This window comes from Neopelma chrysocephalum, unplaced genomic scaffold (genome assembly GCF_003984885.1).
Source record: "Neopelma chrysocephalum unplaced genomic scaffold, ASM398488v2 Primary Assembly neopelma1_65, whole genome shotgun sequence".
Lineage (NCBI taxonomy): Eukaryota > Metazoa > Chordata > Aves > Passeriformes > Pipridae > Neopelma > Neopelma chrysocephalum.
In genome coordinates this window covers 1,575,258-1,594,141 of record NW_020897722.1, presented here as the reverse complement: position 1 = coordinate 1,594,141, position 18,884 = coordinate 1,575,258, and the positions used below count along the sequence as shown (strand labels likewise).

At 44.8% G+C, this 18,884-nt stretch overlaps 1 protein-coding gene across 3 annotated transcripts in view; it reads left to right on the top strand.

The window, feature by feature from the left end:
• The first annotated feature begins 9,142 nt into the window (after window positions 1-9,142).
• GSG1L (GSG1 like) overlaps window positions 9,143-18,884 on the top strand; it is a 56,371-nt gene continuing 46,629 nt past the window's right edge. The window contains exon 1 of one of the 3 annotated variants that reach the window (XR_003534292.1): window positions 9,143-10,379. Coding sequence is in view for 2 of the 3 variants with exons in the window: in XM_027683762.1 (XP_027539563.1) it covers window positions 10,079-10,379 (301 nt within the window). In the remaining variant the exon portion in view is untranslated. The remainder of the gene's footprint in view (window positions 10,380-18,884) is intronic. The other 2 variants (XM_027683762.1, XM_027683761.1) reach the window with 2 other exon arrangements.

The window sequence follows — 18,884 nt, the reverse complement described above, 5'->3', positions numbered from 1 at the left end:
TGTCAAACACCTCCTTTAGCCAGTGCTTGAATTTTCAAGCCATAGCTCCCCATCCCAGAGGCCTTGGTAGTAAGGCTGGCTTAGAGAGCTCCTGTGCCTCCCATTTATCCTTATTTTATTGGATGAGTTTATTGTCTTGGTTTCTGGTGAGCCCCACAGGAAAACGTCCTTATTCATTCTATGGCTAAAGCTCCAAAAAGCCTCAGCAATTCCTCCTGTCTCTTCCCCTGACACTGTTGCATTATGGCAGTACCAGCAATTGTTCAGGGATACAGAGAAAAGAAGGGAAAGAAAAGGCCCCTTAAATGTGAAAAAAATTTATTTTAATGCATAATTTCCAGCTGCACATTAAGCATGGAGCATATGTTTCTTTCTCACTTGCAATAACAGATTTTATGTCCCTCCTCATTGCCAATAAAGCAGCTAAACTGTTGTAGAAAACTGTGCAGACAACGTTAAACAAAAGAAACAGCTGAAAAAAAATTCTTACAGTAGGGGCATGGAAGGGAATTATTTGAGTGCCACTGCCACCTTAGCGAGCCTATTTTCAATTTACATCAGGATATTCCATTTTATGGCCACTTGAAGCCAAATTTGAGATGGTGGTTGAAAATCCCCGGCAACCTTCTCACTTTGGGGGCTGTGCTGCACTTTGTGAAGCCTGAATAGAACAAGAGGAACTCCTCTGCCCCCCCCGTACCCAGTAGCACGGTGGCACTGGCGTGGGCAGCTGCCATCAGTGCCTCCCTGCTCCATTTCCCTGCATTCCAAGAGTTAATTGTGCCTCAGCAGTCATGGCAACCACTGCCTTTGATCACCGATTTTGCTCCCACGACCATGATACCACATTTCAAAGGAGGACCAGACAAGTCACCACAGTGAAGAGCTCTGTGTGCTGATGAACTTTGCTCTCTTTCTTCTTTCTTTCTTTCGCGCTAAGTGGCTCCATTTCTTTCACAATACATTTCTTTTTTACTTTTCTCAAAATACATTGTATGAAAATAAAGCACAAACCTGCACCATCTTTTTAGTGAGTTTTGTTTCTGTGCTGAATGTTTGTAACCTGTGGGCTGTGACTCAAAAAAAAACAACTTTCTCCTTGTAAGAACAGAAGAAATGGTACTAAGACCATTTTTCAAAGGAAAAATTATGCAGACCAGCATAAAAACTGTTGATTACATGAACATTTGAGAAGAGCTACATATTACTGCATTGACAAGAAAACAAGGAATTCAATTATCTGTTCCATGACACTAAGTGGCTGAAATATAGCCTAATTTTTCCTGTGAAGTGTATTTCCTTAGAAGTCTATTGCTGTTTACAACTTTTAAAGGCCAATATTAATATACAGTCCAGCATTTCACTGTCCAATCAGATATTTACCTTGATAAATTGCTATTTTAAGTATTTGCTGCATCATTTCTGCATGTTTTGTCTCCTTAAAATTTTACAGCTTTCTTATAAAATTAAAAAGTAACCAAAATCACTGCTTTGGCTTCAAGTCAATTGAGTTTCTTACAAAGGTGGTACTGTGTCCTGCAAATGAACTGCTACAAAGATAATAAACATCCAAACCACTGCAGATACAGATATTTGCTGTTCAAAGAATGTGTGTACAGATGATTCTGTTGTTATTACAGCACAAAACTGCAGAAACAGAAAATTACTCAGTTCAGGTCTCTTGTGGTCTTTCTCAATAAATGGCCTATAAAAAAAATCAGAAATTACTAAATCAAGATATAAAAGCAATTAAAAGATGGCAAGGTTAAGTGAAATTGCCCAAGTAAATACATCACATGGGGCCCTAATTTGGTTCCATGCGGTGTCTGGGCTATAATTTAGCTATTACTACAGAAATGGCTCCATCTGAGGATTTTAATGTCCGGGATTTGCTCGGGATCAAACTCTCACCTTCCTTGAGAGCCAAGGACGTGCTGGCACGGTGCAGCCCAGCAGTGATCCTACCCCAGGCATCCTGCTCACCCTATAGCCCCCAGTCCCACAGGGGGGTTGACAGCAGCTTGCACTTGATTTACAGATCTTCAGTGCTGGAGTAGAACAGAGACACGAGGAAACTGCCCTCGTGAACTGTGCTGGGGTGGCTGCATTTAATGATGGCAAGGGCTGATTTTGGGGAGGTCTGGGGGCAATGATGGACTGGACAGGTCCACAACAATGGGGCATCAAGCACAGCCAGGCACAGCAGAGCTACAGCTCTGGCAATGGCAAGAGCCAAGGCCTGGGCTCAAAGGCAGTTCCCAACAGAGGGGAGGTCCTGGTGAGAGTTTTAACTGGCAGAGTCCTCTTGTGTATCATCATCTGATCCCCAGTGACATGGGTGCACCTCAGCACAGCTGGTCTTGGACACAGGCCCTCCAGCCACTGACCCCAGCAGGGTCTATCAGCCTCCTCTACAAGCAACCCAAAGGACCTGTGTCTTCATTGTCCCTTGGCACATTAACAATATTTGATTGGGGGTTTTTTTCATTTTTACATTATCTTTTATTTTTTTATCAGACATCTGAATCAAGAGCGTGAGGCCTATTTAAAGACGGAGCAGAGGCTTAAAATAAATACATTCTACCTGCCAAACAATTCACGTTTGGCAGGACTATTTTAACTGAGTGCTCTATATCTGTATCTATCAAATCATGCAAATCTGTTCTGTGCTATGGGTGTTGCATTAACTTAGACAGAATAGAAGGGGTCTGTGAAACCTGAATGACTTGGAGACTATCATGGTGGAGGAAAGAAGATGTCTGAAGATGTACACAACCTTTGACTTCAAGTGGAGAGGTGGGGTGTTCCCTACCCGAGACCTTGCAAGATACTGAGAACAGAAAGGACTTTTCCCCCAGCCAAAACTCAGTCAAGGAAAGGGTTGGAAAGAGGAAATATTCATGATCAGCTGTGAGCCTGGAAATATTACCAGGCAGTCTTTATGCTACTGCTGAGCCTTTTTCCTCTTGCAGCTCCATTCCCGTTTACGTTCCCAGATTTACAGCATTTTTCCTTTGAAGAATTTCTCTCTTATTTTGCCCTCCTGCTGAGGCCAGAGAGTTCATATAGACCTGTTAAAGTGGTCCCTGATACAAGGTAGCTACAGCTCTGTACTTTTTAGCATATTGTGGTCTTCAAACCGGCCTTGCACTGCACAGTCCCTCTCTTCTCACTGCTGTGCTTCCATTCTGGTGAGTGTCCTGCTCGTCCTCCAGGTTGCTCATATATCTCATCCCTCCTGCTGCTATCCAGACAGGCTGATGGCTAACATTCTCCCTCTTTCTGCCAAGTCCTGGCCTTGACTCCCTCTTCTGCCATCTGGTACAACTTCATTGTTAAATTTGACATTGTTCCCAACACTCTGCTGAGTTTGGTGCTGCCTCAGATGTCCTGCAGTTCAGAGGGTGTCTCTCACCATGACACTGTGTGTCATTATGGGACAGTCTTACCCAGCCCTCCTCACACAGTTTGGCATTTTTCTTAGTCACTTTTGCATACTCATTCACTTTTCTTCTAATGCACTGTGAAATGCTGTCCCCTGCTAGGCAGGAGCTTTCTGAGCACCAGCCTGTCATCTGCCTGTTGACCTTTTCCCTTCCACTTGGAACAGTTATGCAATTACCTGGCTTTGCTGTGGAGAGAGACCTTTTCCACTATGTTTTGCTTTTACTATCGATCTCTTGATGTTTAGTTTGGTTGCTTTGCCTTTTGCTGCGCTCCTGGGGGAGGGACTTGTGCTCAAACTGAGACTTGGTACCAAAATGTTTAAAACCTCCTCTATGGATAAATGTGCTGTGTTCTGTAGCTTCTGTTATCCAAGTGAGGGTTGGTCTGTTCTCCCAGGACCCCAGCAATAGGAGGAGAGGACACAGTCTTAAGATGCACCAGGGGAGGTTTAGATTGGACATTAGGAAGAAGTTCTTTATAGAGAGAGTGATCAGGCATTGGAATGGGCTGCCTGGGGAGGTGGTGGGGTCACCATCCCTGGAGGTGTTCAAGGAAAGACTGCATGTGACACTCAGTGCCATGGTCTGGTTGACAAGGTGGTGTTCAGTCACAGGTTGGACTTGATGACCTCAGAGGTCTTTTCCAACCTCACAGATTCTGGGATTCTGTGGTTCTGTCTCAGTGTAGATCAAATGCAGTGTTCTGTTGCATTCAGCTTCCAGAGCCGACCTGCCTTCCTGGGGAAGCCAAACCTTGCACTCACCTTCAGCATCACTACCCTGTGTCCCTGTGTCTCCGAGCCAGAACTCTGCTGGACATGAGGAGCACAGACTCTTGATCCCTTGGCTTGGAATGTGCCTCCAGACGGGATGTGCATTCATTCTGTGCAAGTCATACCAGGCCCCTCAAAAAGCCCTCCCTGCATTTTGCACAGGGTACAGTTGCTGCAGACACACAGAAACACAAACTGCAGGGTACAGAGTTTGCTCAAACAAATCTCCCTGGTCACCCTTTTCTGAACTAAAAGCTCATTGCCAATCATATTCTACCACTTAAAATGCCTGGACATATGGATGAATCCTAATTATGGGAATAAAATCCATGGACGTACAAATAAGCAACGTTATTCTTCATATAAATGACACTAAGTGTGCACAGTTTACTCCTTTGCCAGGCAGAAACTGGAAACTACAGACATTTAAATGTTCTAGCTGCTGTCCCTAAAAATATACTGATAATAGAAGGGAAAAAAATATCTTTAAAAAACCTCCAACAAGGAATTCATATGAATGAATTCATCTGTAGTTAGTGGATTAGGCACCTCCAAAGGCACAGTGGGATATAACAATATATAACTTTATATGAATATGGAAATCAGATGCCTGGGTTATAAAAAAGCATGTTTGTGTAATGAACCCTTTGACATTTCTCAGCATTGCCCTGTTTATTGTGGCCACCTTTGCTCTAGAGCTGCAATTTTGCCAGGCCAGGGTGCCTCAGAATATTGAATAACTCACAGGGCTTTGATGTGCAAGAATGCTTCTTTAATCATAGCAATAAAGAATGTGGCTTCTGCTTCTAAAGTTCTTCTTAAATGGGGATGTAACTTCTTATAATAACTTAGACATATCAGAGCAAAGATAACCTCAACAAAAAGTGCTAAATATTAATTAAACTTCCATCTTGATCCAATCCAACGGTCGATTGTGAGGAAATAATTCTTGTAACTGTGAGACAGAAAAGTTTCTAATTCTAAAAGTAGGATAAACACTACATTTTGTTCCCTCCCAGCAGAGGTGGACACACGTAAATGGCCTGTTGGGAACGGCCTCAGGAATATCCTGCTTGCTCAGCCGTGACCTTTTGGACTGTCTTTGGAGGCAACTCACCAGTCAGCTCTCTGAGACACGAATCACAACATGACTCAGACCTGTCACTTCTTTTCATCTCCCTTCCAGCTGCTGGAAGAATTAAATGCAGATAGCAGATAAGTACAAATCTGTTAACATCCCAGTCCCACCCCGGTTTTACACCGAGAGCAGCGCTGGATGATTAATCTGATGCTGTTTGGGACAGGCTGCAAATCAGAGAGCTGCAAACCCCTGTTTGTCACAGCAGGGGAAAGAGTGGCTGGAGTGGGACCATCCTGATGTCCAGGCAAGGCTGAGCAATGCTGACAGCTGATCAAAACATCCACACCAGCCACTCTGAGGTGGGCACTGAGGGATGTCCTGTCTGCTGACCAGGGCCGAGGGAATTGTTGTGGGGAAATCATACAGGAGAACCAACAGTTTGTTTTACCGCTTTCCTTTCTGTCAAGACTGCTAAAGGTCTTTGCTACAGCACTGTCACAAATCATTTTTTGCCTGGTTGGTTTAGGAACAGGAAGAATTTCCTGAGCAATCTTCTTGTCCTTGACTAAAATGCCCACAAGCAAAGTACATGAAAGACACACTTCAAGTCATAAATTAAACTGAAGACCAGGATTTCATATGGTATCAACATTCAGCCCACCTTCACGTGTACCCTGGTGGGACTGCCCGTTTGCTGAGGGCTTAATTTCTGTAAAAAAAAATCAGTACTAATGTCTCTCAGCAGCATCTCTTAGATGAACAGGATTATACAGTTCAGCCTGTGTGCTCAGAGTGCTGAACACAGACTACTTTGGGTCAGACCTCTGAGAAAAAGGAATAAAACCCAAGGTGAAAATGGCACAAGGGAGCCTGCACACAGTGGAGAGAAGGCAAACTATGCAAAGTGGACTAATATACAGCTGGGGGAATTATATAGAGCATTTCCATCCCATCCCTCTTCTCTGAATATGAAAGTCAAACTCGCCATTTTGCTGGACAGAGTGGGGACAGGGGAAGTATATTGGGGGCACACCAATAATTCATATTTACCCTGGTAAGGGAACAAGAAAAAGATGAGCTATGCAGATCTCTATGTCCAAGGAGGAAAATTCTGGCTAGAAAAGGAGATTTTGAAGCATTTGCAAGACAAATGAATTGAGCAAGTGGATTCTGTGGCTCTGTGGTGCTGAGGAAAAGCAAAGATGGGCTGTCAGGAGGGGTCCAGCCCAAGGAGGCAGGAGGAGCTGGGAAGCCAAATCCAGTGACAGCTGGAAAGGACAATACAACCACATGAGGAATCCCAGGAGGGCAGAACTGTAAGAAATGAAAATTTAAAGAAAAGCTATAGGGTTTTAAAAATGTTGATTTAAACCCAGTATATAATCCCACACAGCTGACACTGCTGGTATCAAATAAACAACCAGACTAAGCTCACCATGCCCCCATCACACCAGAGGACCCAAAAGTAGGGCTTCCTCTCATTGCAGTGAATGGTGCTTCTGTTTCCCACTAAGTGAAAAACACAGCCTGATTGAAAGATTCCTTTGCAAATGCTATCATTATTTTAAATCCTCTGGGTCAAATTCTTTTTGGATGCGAGTAAATACTGAGTAATAACAATTTACACTGATCCTGTAAGAAATAGTGAAGGAAAAGGGGTTTAGCTATAACCTGTGAAGGCAGGGTTTTTTCACAACATCAGAGGAAAGCTATTGCTGCAGAAAGGTTTTTAAAGATTCTTGTAGCCACAACATGAAAACTACTTCTCTATAGCATTCAAACCCTTCTACTGCACTATTAAAGATAATACCACATAAATACAACTTAATCCAGGCATCCAAACTGCCTTCTGCAACATATGTATGATCTTTCCATTTTTATACACAACAAATCTGATAAACAGAGATTATATAAAGAGAAGGAACTGGAGTATTACAGCATGAGTATAGCACAGACTAGTTTCCTTCTTTTCAAGTAATCCCAACTTATGCAGCCAGAGGAGTCTAATAATGAAAAAAAAACCCTGACTTCCTTTAGGAAACAGAAAACTATTCATATTAAAAAGTAGCATATTTTACTTTGATATTTTTAAATGTTTAATTTTCTAAAAGCTCTGTATCACAAAAGGGACTGAATTTCTGCTTTATTTTTCCTTTTTTTTTTTTCAAATATACTGCCACTATCTCTGTTCTCAACAGCTCTGCCAGCCTGAAAAAGAAGAATGAAGAAGATAAGGAAGAACAGAAATAGAAATATCCGTTAGGATTAGGAGTAAAAACAAAATGTAAGAAGTATTTAGGACAAAATTATCACAGATAACAAAACTCTTGGATGCCCAGTCCTCTGGGAGATGGGCATGGGGAGCAGCAGAGTGTGCAAATGTTGGTGCTGCAACCAGAAAACACAATCCACAGGGCAACAGAAAAAGCAGATTTGTGAGAAAAGAGCTGTAAAGACCTATATTCACACTTAGAAAAGTGTGATGATTCAGATGCTGACAGCCACTTGAAAGACAATCCTGAAGAACAGCACCAGCTTCCTTGTGAAGGCTTTCTGTCAAAGTTTCAAGTGCTTTGTTTACTCCTCTAAGCAAGTGGATAACCCTGAGAAACACAGAACATATACATGCATTTACTGAGTGAATGTCCTGCAACATAAAAATAATTGAAGTAATAATCCTGTGGCCCTCTAAATAGCTATCCTCTGTATTTCTTGCATGTAATTAAACCCAAGGAAATAATGCTGATTATTTGGCTGCAAGATGTCATGCTGAAAGGACCAGAACAGGGAGGGGTGACATGCAATTCCAACAGGACAAGACTATGCAGGGGCACTCTGCTAGTGCAGACCACTGGAAAAAACCTGGCACTGGGGAGGTGGCTGTCACCATGTACAGGCAGGAGTAGCAAAATGAAGGCTCTTAGGAAGGGAAGGGTCTGCAGCACAAAGCTATTTCAGTAACCTTCCAAAGTTGCCATCACAATTGTTCTCACAGAGTTCTCTCACAAAAGTTTTCTGGTAACTTTCTAGTTTATTTATAACGCAAAGTGATTAAAACCAAGTGAGTGTGTATAAACAGTGGAAAATCTCATCAACAGTTGGGTCCAGACGTCCAGAACGGGCACTAACAAGAGCCAAAACAGAGTCCTATGGCCACCTGTGAGGGGCATCAGGGAGGCAGGAACAGGTCCCTGAAGCCGTGTGGTGGCTTCAGGGAGAAATTTCACCTCGTCCTTCCTGGCTTTCTTCAAGGAGCTGGAGAAAGTGCCACCACACGTCATGTGTGCAGGCAGTAAGGTACGGGAGGAGCTTGGAATGGGAGTCCATGTGCTGCCTTAACGGAGTGCAGGGTGTGAGATGGGAGCACTGTCACTCTGTTACTGGCTGCATGGTTGTTTCCAGGCTTTGCTGGACTGCTCTGAGAGGCCACAACCATTCCCAAGGCCCTTGCAGGGAGTCCAAACAAGGCTGGAATGAAATACCACTCCGTCCAAAGCCCAGGAGGCACATGAAGCTTCTTCATGACAGAAAATTGCATTCATCTATTCAGGACACAGAACTGTTGTGTGACAAGTGTGGCCAACCTCAGTGCTTGGGAACAGGGTCTTAGGGATTGTCCCTTCACCAGCATCAGGTTCCCTGCTCCTCGTGGCACTTGGTGTTCACCAGACAGCTCTGAGCAATGTGGAGAGGTCAGGAACTCTGCAACCCAGACAACCATCACGATAGGGCAATTTCTTTGGAAATGGGATATTAAGTAGTGCTCCCTGCTCTCACAGCCTTGCCATCTGGTGAGTAAAGGCCAGGGTTTGCTCTAATTATCTCTCTCCATCTGCACAAACCAGGACCTACAAAATTTCCTACAGACCCACTTCAACCAGAACATCTGTTTGTGCTCTGCCTGGAAATTAAAGCCTGAGAAAGGGGCTCCACTTGGTGTCGTGGAAGATGTGGGTTTCACTCATCACACACTCAAATCTAAATTCCTCCAGGGCTTTGCTGACTGCCAGAACAAGCCCCTGAGGAGAGAGATTTACACCAGTGTGCTGAGAGCAGAATCAAACCCCGGATTTATTACTCGCTAGCACAGAGCAGAAATGCTAAAGTACCACTCGATCCCTCCTCCTCCTCCTGGACGAATCTCTATCCTCCGGTATATGAAAAATGCATTTCACCGCTCCACATAATAATTCTTGTTGGGACTAAGCCGTGACGCCTCCCCCCAGCCCGGCCGAGCCTCCCGTGTGCTGCAGTGGTCGCCGAGGTCTGCCGAGGACGGTGGCGGCGGCAGCAGCAGCAGCATCTGTCCCTGTCCCTGCCGCCCGCTGAGTTCTCCTGCCCATCCTACGGGAGCGGAGGACAGCGAGTCTCGCAGCCTGCAGGTGTCTCCCGGCGGAGGAGGCTGCGGAGCCCCTTGGGATCATGTGTGGTACCCGAGCAGATGTTCACTCGCTCCTGGTGCTCTCTGCGAGGCAGACCCTCTGCGATCCCGTCAGCGCTCTGAAGCTCCCCGGGTCCGGGAGGACGGCCACGCTCCCGCTCCTGCAGCTGCTCCTTTAACGTACAAAGGCAGGATTTCAAGTGAAGGGAAGAATGGGAGTCTGGCTGCAGCGTTTCCTTCACCGCTACAACAGCAGATTGGGAGAAGCTGAGAGTTTTGGTGCCTGGACAACTGGATTCTGAATCGTGAGAGGCTTTGAAAGCCCCCCCTCTCCCAAATAAAACAAACCCCTTTGACTTCTTCTCTCAGCAGGAGGGGGAGGGAGGGCGGATTTACCATGAAGACAAATCGAAGATGCAGAGCCCTGCTAGCAGTGAGTCTGAATCTGATGGCTCTCCTCTTCTCTACAACAGCTTTTATCACGACCCACTGGTGTGAGGGCACACAGAGGGTCCCCAAGCCGAGCTGTGGGAAAGAGAAGAAGACAAACTGCCTCAACTACGGCGGGAATGAGACTGCGAATGAGACGAACCAGAATGTGGTTCATTACAGCTGGGAGACGGGAGATGACCGCTTCCTTTTCAGGTATTTCCACACCGGGATCTGGTACTCCTGTGAGGAAAATATCAATGCTGCTGGTAAGTATAAAACAACTTCCTTGCAGCTTGTGTAGCTCCGTGTTTGCCTCAGTGCGATAGACACACAGGCTGCTCTGTGCTGTGTCTTAGAGCAGATTCGCCCTGCAGAGAGAGGCAGGATTTTAATAGTTCTTTGTTGAAAAGCAACCTGTTTCCAGCCAGAGCAAGGATTTTGCTTGTTCACCTCCTGGCTGGTGCAGGGTCTGTGCTCTCCAGCCCGCCGAGCCCCCGAGCAGCGGTGTGTGTTCCCCTCATGGGCGCTGCAGCCGGGCACTGGCCAGCGCTTCCCTTCGAGCTGCTCCATGGAGCGCACAAAAGGCAGCGGCCGGGAGTTGTTAAGGAGGTTCCGACATCTAATTCTAATTGCCCCGAGGACAGTGGTCTGAACGGCAGGGAAAGCACAGAGGTCACAGTTTTTATCACGCTGTAGCCTAGACTGCCTCTTTCCTGGCATCCCTTTAGGAAGTGACCACCCGCAAGCCCTTCCTGGATGGTTTGTTTATTGAAGCAGAGAAATGGCAGTTAAAGGGCACAATTGGGCACAAGAAAGATTTTTTCTGTTCCCTGCTCAGCCGTTTACTCACTGAGAACCACTCAAAAAGACATCTCTCCAGCTTATCGGTGCATTTGTTTGCTCTGCTGTACCCTGGCACTTACCAAGAAATAAAACACTGGAGGGTGGATGGCAGGCAGCTGCCATGGGACCCATGGAAGTCTCAGCAGATGCAAACTGACAGTCCCTGCACCCAGAGCTGTCTGGTAGAGCAAACATCCAAACTCTGCTTCAGAAAGAGCTCTTTTCTAGATTATGTGACTGAAAAATAAAGTTTGAAAATGTGACACAGTACGAGACGATGGATTGTGGATACTGGTTCTTTGCTGGGCTGTCTCCATCCTATCCTGCCATTGCCCAAGGAGTAGACTGGGGAGCTGGTCCTTCACCACTGCTGGGAGAGAGGAGCAGTTAATATCCTACATCTCTGAGGACACATCCTCTTGGTAATGGGAAGTTTATGAGATCCTGGCAAAAGTGCTCTGTAGGGATGTACTATAAAGTGGGGCAAATTTGGGCAGGTGCTCACAGCCCGCTCCATCCCACAGGGCTGTGTGTTACATATTCTCCCTGGTATTTTTGAGGATAGTGCTTCAAGAATTAGCTGGTCATTAAAACTCAATTTAATATAAGAAAAGGAAAGTTCATGAACTCCAGCCCTGAGACTGTCAATAAACAGCTCCATGCTGAAATGAGGGCACCAAAGCAACCCTCTTGATGTTAGGAAAAAAAAAAAAAACACAGACAAAGGATGATTTATCTTACTTATTTGGGAATCAACTTAGGCCACAGCAGCCTGAGTGAGCAGCTTAAGACTCTCTGGCTTTTCGAGCATCTTAGCTGGAATTGGTACAATCAAGCCTGCCCATATTTCTAGCAGATATTGAAATCTTTCCAAGCCAAGATGTATGTGTGAGATAAGTTGTAACTGTGTGACTCTAGCCCACTCAGAAAAGTGAGTTATCTGTGGGAGAAGAGAAATACAGTGATCTATTCTGTACTGGGTAAACAAAGCTGTGCTGGAGTGGGTGATTTCAGGAGAGAGCTGGAAGCCAGCTTTAGAAAGTTATGTTGAAAGCAGGAGGGAAGGGGTTGTTTCTCCCTCCCCACACCACCACAGCAGCCATATGTGTGTTTCCTCTTACTTGAAACACTAACTTGGGGAAAAGTACTCTTGAGTTAGCAGACCAGGAGGGACCAACCTTTGCAAATAATCCAGGCAGGCACAGGGATATATTGCCTTAGACAGACAGCTGCCTCATTCAGATTTACTATAATTTTTTTTCTGGTAAAAACAGGAACAATGTAATGGACACAGGTCTAAATTTGTCCCTAATCGTGTCAACACAAAATAACTGACAGGTTTTCATTCAGAGTTACAGGTTTGTAATACCAGACTGTCAGGATGTTGTCATGGCCTTTTGCAGCCTGACTGGTGATCATTTTATCTGAGGCACCACCCAGCCCCAATCCAACAGCACAGTGGTCATGCTTGTATGTACAGCCACCCCCCTCAATATATCTGTGAGTAATCCATCCCATGGGCTCATCACACCATCCACAGCACACTTACTGACCCCAGTGCTGCGGGTATCACAAGTCATACACTCACCATGTGTGTATTAAATAGTACTGTATTACTTGTATTAAATACTAGTGTATTTAGTTAGCCAAAATCCCCAGCTTGAATGCACTGTATACTGTCAATAAGATCTTTCTTAGAGCTTTACCAAAGCACACTGAGAGTGACTGCACCAGCAGCCTTCCTCCAGGCAAGGTCCTTTCAGCAGTCACTCGCAGCCTCACACCTCTGTCAGCAGAACATATGGCCACAGTCTCTGGTCAGCACCATTCCCACAGCTCCCATCCTATCCCTGGTTCCTCACTGACTCACTGATGTCTGAAGTTGAGCAGTGTGAGTCCCACCAGGCGCATGTGAATGCCAGTAACTCTCCCTGTGATCGTGATGCTGTCAAAACTATCCAGAGCCTCCAAACTTTCCCAGCTGTGAGCCACATTCTTCATCCAGCCACCAACCAGGCTTTTGATTTCTCTCTCCCTCCAGTCACACCATCAAAACTTTCTGCTCCCTGCCCTGGTGCAGCTGCAACACAGCAGATCTTGTAGTGCCAACACAACAGGACCAGTTCCCAGCAGGTTGATGCTGCAGGAACTCCAGGAACAGGACTCCAGGGCTTCCAGTTGGCTGGAGGGGCTGGGACACAGTCACACCTTAAAATGACGTTCAGGCTGCAAGCAAACCAATTTTTGAGTGTCTTCTCCTTCCCCTTGTTTATCTGCAATGTGCATTTAGATTCCAGAGGCTGAGGTGCAAGCAGCATGTCATCCACTTTGTGCAGAGCCCAGCGGAGCGTGCCCTCCTCTTGTTGCCAGCTTCTAGTTTTCACTGACAGCTCTAACAGAGATTGAATGCTGTGATTATTTCTGAAATAATTTGTGAATCTAGAGTTTATTTTTATCCAGCATGTCTAGGACAGCTAAAGAATTCAAAAAGCATTTAGCACCTGAGAAATGTAATTGTGAATCTCCTCTGGGAACAGAGGGACTGGAGCGTTCATATTTCGTTGGTGGGGGAGTCCTGTGATTATTTAGCACAATTTCTGACTCAAAAGTGTGCTGAATCCACGTCTACCAAAAAGAGAACAAGGTTTCCCCTTTCAGAGTGGGTTTAGTGCTTTGGGTGCTACACAGGTGGAGGTACCTTCTGTAGGAGAAACTCATCTAAGCTTGGAAGGGAATGAAGCTAAAGCACATCCTACAAGCTCTGCTGGTCATGAGTCCTGTTCTGCCCTCACACACTGCACTTGAGGCCTCCTCCTGGCTCTGAATTCCTTGGCCATGGCCAGAGCCAAGCTCACTATCACTTAATTTCTGTTTGAGTGTGATTTTGAGTGTGTATCCTATTGGACAGTTGCAGTCTGGGGCTGTGCTCGGGCAGTGCAGGGCACCCCATGGGATCCCAGAGCAGTGAGGTACCAATAGCAGCAGTGCTGAACCAGCTGGTGGATCCCATGACTCAAGAATACACACACCATGAAAAAATTACCACATGAAGTAGGTAAGGTGGTAGATGGTATCCTAAGAGGTAGAGGAGTTGGAGAGCTGGGAAACAATAAGAAGTCAGATAGTTTCACTCAATAATGTGTTTGCTTTGATGTTAGTAAAAAAACCCACCATGAACTCTTGATTTAGTTGCCAATGAACAGGCAATCTCAGTATTAACATACACAACTAAGGGGAGAAGCAGCTGCCTAGTTGCCTTTCAAGAGCACTGTCCCATTAAACAAACAGCCTTTCCATCCTGCTCCTGCTCTCCATAGCAGTCAGAAGAGCAGGAATGGGTACATGTGGCTTGTTTTGTGGTTTTGGATTGATTTTCGAGGGCAAAGGGGCCTGTAGCTCTTTGTATGCTCTGTGCCAAATATTCCTTAGCACTCTTGAAGGAGTAAATGGTAGATAATGGAATTTAGATGGTAGGTAAAGATGCATCAAAATGAGCCATAATTATGGACATTAAGTGCACCTTGAGAAGGAAGCAGAGAAGGAGAGGGTTGTATCCTGCAGAAATGAGTAAATCTGTGACATATAAAGACCAGAACTTGGCATACCCTTTTAACAGCTCCAGAGTGGTTCTGCATCACCTTCTCCCCCACCCCCCTGTGATAATAAGCATATCACAGTGATTCACTGCAGGTGGCTGTCCAGAGAGGGACCAGGAGAAGCACCTCATGAGTATGTAATTAAAAGCAAGAGGAACTGGGAATTCTTGCTGGATTATGAGAAATACGATATAATTGGCATGACTGAAACCTGGCAGGTTTATTCGCCTGACTGGAATGTAAAAATTGCTAGTTCTAAATTGTTAGGAAGGAAAGAGTGGTAAAAGGAATTGAGGAGGTAGAGCTCTATATTAAAGATAAAATTTCCAGCACTAGAGGAACTGAACCCAGGGGGCCTGGATAATCTCCATCTGAGGATGTTGAAATAATTGGTACATGAAAATGCAGGTTTAATAGAAAGAATCTGTACATCACTGTATTTAAAGAAGACTGGAAAAAAAGTGATACAGGCCACTTGACCCAGGAATCTTAGGACAGTTTTCAGGGAAAGCACTTAGTGCATGGCAACAAATGGGTTTTATCAAAGGTAGGGCTTTATTGAAGGTAAATCTTTTAACAAGATGAATCACTTCTTAGACAAGGGTAATGGATTAGACCCAATCCCTGTGGATTTACAAAAAAGTGTTTGATGGAAATGTCCCAGTGCAAATTCTTTACAGAAGAGCTACAGAGACTGGAGAGGATGGTAAGAACACAGTGACAGATGCAGGGATGCTTCCACACTGGGGAGTGCTAAACTGCCTGAGCCACTTCAGGCTGGAAGGAAGGCACAAGGTACAGAGAGATGTGATATTGGAGGGGATCAAGTGAGAATGACAGAGATCAGACAAGACATATCGTTGATGCTTCTGTGATTTAAGAACAAAAAGGCAGAACAGACAAAAATAAATACTCCTTCCTACAGAGCTCCCTGCCAGGGAATGTTGTGAAGGGCAAAACTGGGGATTGCAAGGATCCAGGGAGGAAACATCCATTTCTGTTACTAACATGATGATTTGAGAGCAACCCCTGACTGGGAAGTCCCCAAACTATCGATGCAGTGTGGTAAGATAAGGGGAATATATGAGCAGAACCATCCTATGCCCACACCTTTGTTCTTCCCTGAATGTCTGTCTCTGGAGATGATACAAAGACAGTGAAGCAAGCAGACCTTTTGCTTGAACCTGTGTTGCAGATTTTATTTTATTTATTATGATGGGGATAAATAGATTGTAAGCTGACTAAAGAACAGCCTTACAAAGAGGCTGTGGCAAGTAATACGAAAAGGGGGATTATATTTCTAGTTGTCCTGAAATTCGAGGTTGGGTCTGATTCTGTTATTGCTGAGATTTGCAATCTAGGAACAAATTAACTAGGGATACAATTTGTGTCACCTAAAAAAAATAAGGGCAAGATGAATCCTACAGCAATCTCATGGACATCAGCACATGTAGGTATCTGTGCCTAAAGTGATGATCATCATCATTAGAGTACAGTGATAAGCACTTCTTGGGGAGATTACATTGCTCCTCCCATGGGATGAACTGAGCCCTCGGATTATGTGTTTTCCTCATTGGCCAAAGAGGAATCTGTGTAAGATTTTGCAATTCCTAACACAGAGGCCTTAATTTGAAGAGAATAATCCTACTTTGAACGTGTTTCTTACGTACGCTGTGGCACAAAATCTGGGAACATTGGCATTACAGAGCAGAGATTTTTCTGCATAACTGAAAATGTGAGCTGGTCTGATAGAGTTGTAAGAACAGTATTACATTTTAAAGAAGGTTAAAAGCGCCAGATGTTAAGGCATAAAGCTCTGTGAGGTCACAGGTAGCTACTAATTGCAGGGAAAAGAGAAGCACCAAGTTGGGACCAGTATTTGCCTGTGGGGTGACTGTGAGCTGCCAACTGCTGCCATATAAAGGAAAGGTGTTATTCCAGGGAAAAATCAGCACCACAGTGCAAGGCACAGGTGACACCTGTGCCTTTTGTTAGTGCCACATTATGGTAGGAAAAAGGGGGAGGTGAAATAGATGCAGAGAGGGATTCCTGAGGTAGTTAAGGAAAAGAGGATCTCCTTCAAGGAAAGCAAACTGGCCCCCTTCAGTATAACAGATTGAAGAGCTAGAGGGGATGTGGTGATACCTTATATATATATATGAAAAAAAGAAAATAATATGACTTAAGTAACTTCTCATTGGGGGAAAATAGGGTGCAAATCCAAGGATGGGGTTCCCAGAGAGTGTCTCTGGACCTCACCTCCACAGAGGGCAGTGTGAGCAAAGGAAATCCACGGGCTGAAATGGGTGCTTCTAAAACCACAGGAAGAACTGTAGGAGAGAAGAGGGATGTTTCTGGCATGAGGGAGCTTGGAGCAAGTCCTGCATAGCTGATTTGTTGGTGTCTTAAGGAGGTCTGAAAGGAGGTGTCTTGCCTGGCTCACGCCGTGTCCGTGTTCTGCTCCAGGGTGGCTGCTGGTCACCAGTGGGAGCCAAGAGAAAAATAGCTGCTGCCTCAATTCATGTCACACTTTCTGGAGGGTTTTATGCCTTCTCTAAAGCATCAGAAATTGGCTACAGGTGGAGGCAGTGTGTGAGGAGGCTGCTTTGCTGCCGCTGACATTATTACAGCTTCAGTATCTAATTGGTATGGCTGCTCATGCACTGAACATTAAACTGATGATCTAATTTGGGATCAGAAGGGAAATCTCCCTCAGGCTAGATAACAGGGAGAGTAACACATTTTTGCCTTCCTTTACAGCATGGGGAAGGATCCATTTCAGAAAAGCACTTGTGAGCTCCTCCTGACAAATCCCTGGTATTTTGCTTTCAGGATGAGCTAGGCCAGGCCATAGGAATTCACAGATTTATTCGTGTTCCTCACCATGACTCTTGCTCTCTTCCCGTGGTACATGATTTCTGTGGTGGTGATTGCTTTATGGTAGGCATTCAGGTTTTTATAGGATGTTGGGGATATTTTGTGTCTGTGGTGCTCTGGGAGTTTTGGATTTTAGGTCCTCCTGATCCTGCTAGACAGACTCGTTGTATGAACATCCATCATACATAAATTGTGGATATAAAGTCCCTGCAGGCTGAGCCTCATAACAGAGCAGAGTGGGGGACCAGGCAGCTAACTGCTCCTTATTTGATATGTTACTCTACCTCACAAGCAAGCACTGTGTTGTTTTCTCTTTGGATGTGTCTGTGCTCAACCGTTTAACCCAGCAACCTTAAACGAAGCATCTGAGGAGTTCTGTTAGTTCCTTGTAAATGGAATAAACTTCAAAGTGCTGGAAGACTAACACATAAGTGCCAGATTTCAAAGACAACTGAGATGCCTTACCCTAGTGTCAGTGCAAAATATGAACAGTTGCATTCAGGGCTATGGAAATAAATACGGGATGGAATACCAATCATTGTGGTGTCCCCGTGGTTTTTAAATGACACCAGACTCAATTCTGATTTTAAAACTTTCCTTACATGGAATTGGAAGATCTGGCTTAATGACAGGTCTCAAATTGGGGATGTATAGGTTGTTTTGGTTTAACCCCAGCTGGCAACCAAGTATTGCTCAGCCCCTTGCTCACTGGGATGGGGAGGAGAAACAGAAAAAGGTAAAACAGGTGGGTTGAGATAAGAACAGTTTAATAATTAAAATAAAGTAAAATATAACAACAACAACAAATAATAAAAATAGAGGAAAAGGGAGAGAGAGGACTAAAACCCAAGAAAAAAGTGGTGCACAGTACAGTTGCTCACTAATGCCCATCCCATCCCAAAGTAGTGTTTGACAGCTCCCAGCAAACTCTCCTCAGTTCATATACTGAACATGACATTTTATAGTGTGGAATATCCCATTGGCCAGTTTGGATCAGCTGTCCTGGTCATGTTCCCTCCTGACTTTTTGTTCATCTCTTCTCTGGCAGAGCATGAGACACTGAAAAGTCCTTGATTAGGGTAAGCACTGGTCAGCAACAACCAAAGCATCAGTGGGTTATCAACTATTCTCATCCTGAATCCAAAACACAGCCCTGTTCCAAATCCTGGGAAGAAAATTAACTCTATCCCAGCCAAAACCAGGACACCAGGGAATAGGGCTGCTTCTACCAGGATCCCCTGTTAGTCACAAATTGACATAATATCATTCAGTGTTCTTGTTGGTAAACAAAATGGGAATATAAATCTTTGCTGATCTAGCTTAGAAATGACTACAGAAGACAGTGAGTAATAAGAAGCAGATGTTATTACTATGGAATGACATGGCTTGTAGAATAGTCACAGGCAAACCAAATTGAATGTGTTCCACCTTCCATTTGGCTACATTTGGTGGGGA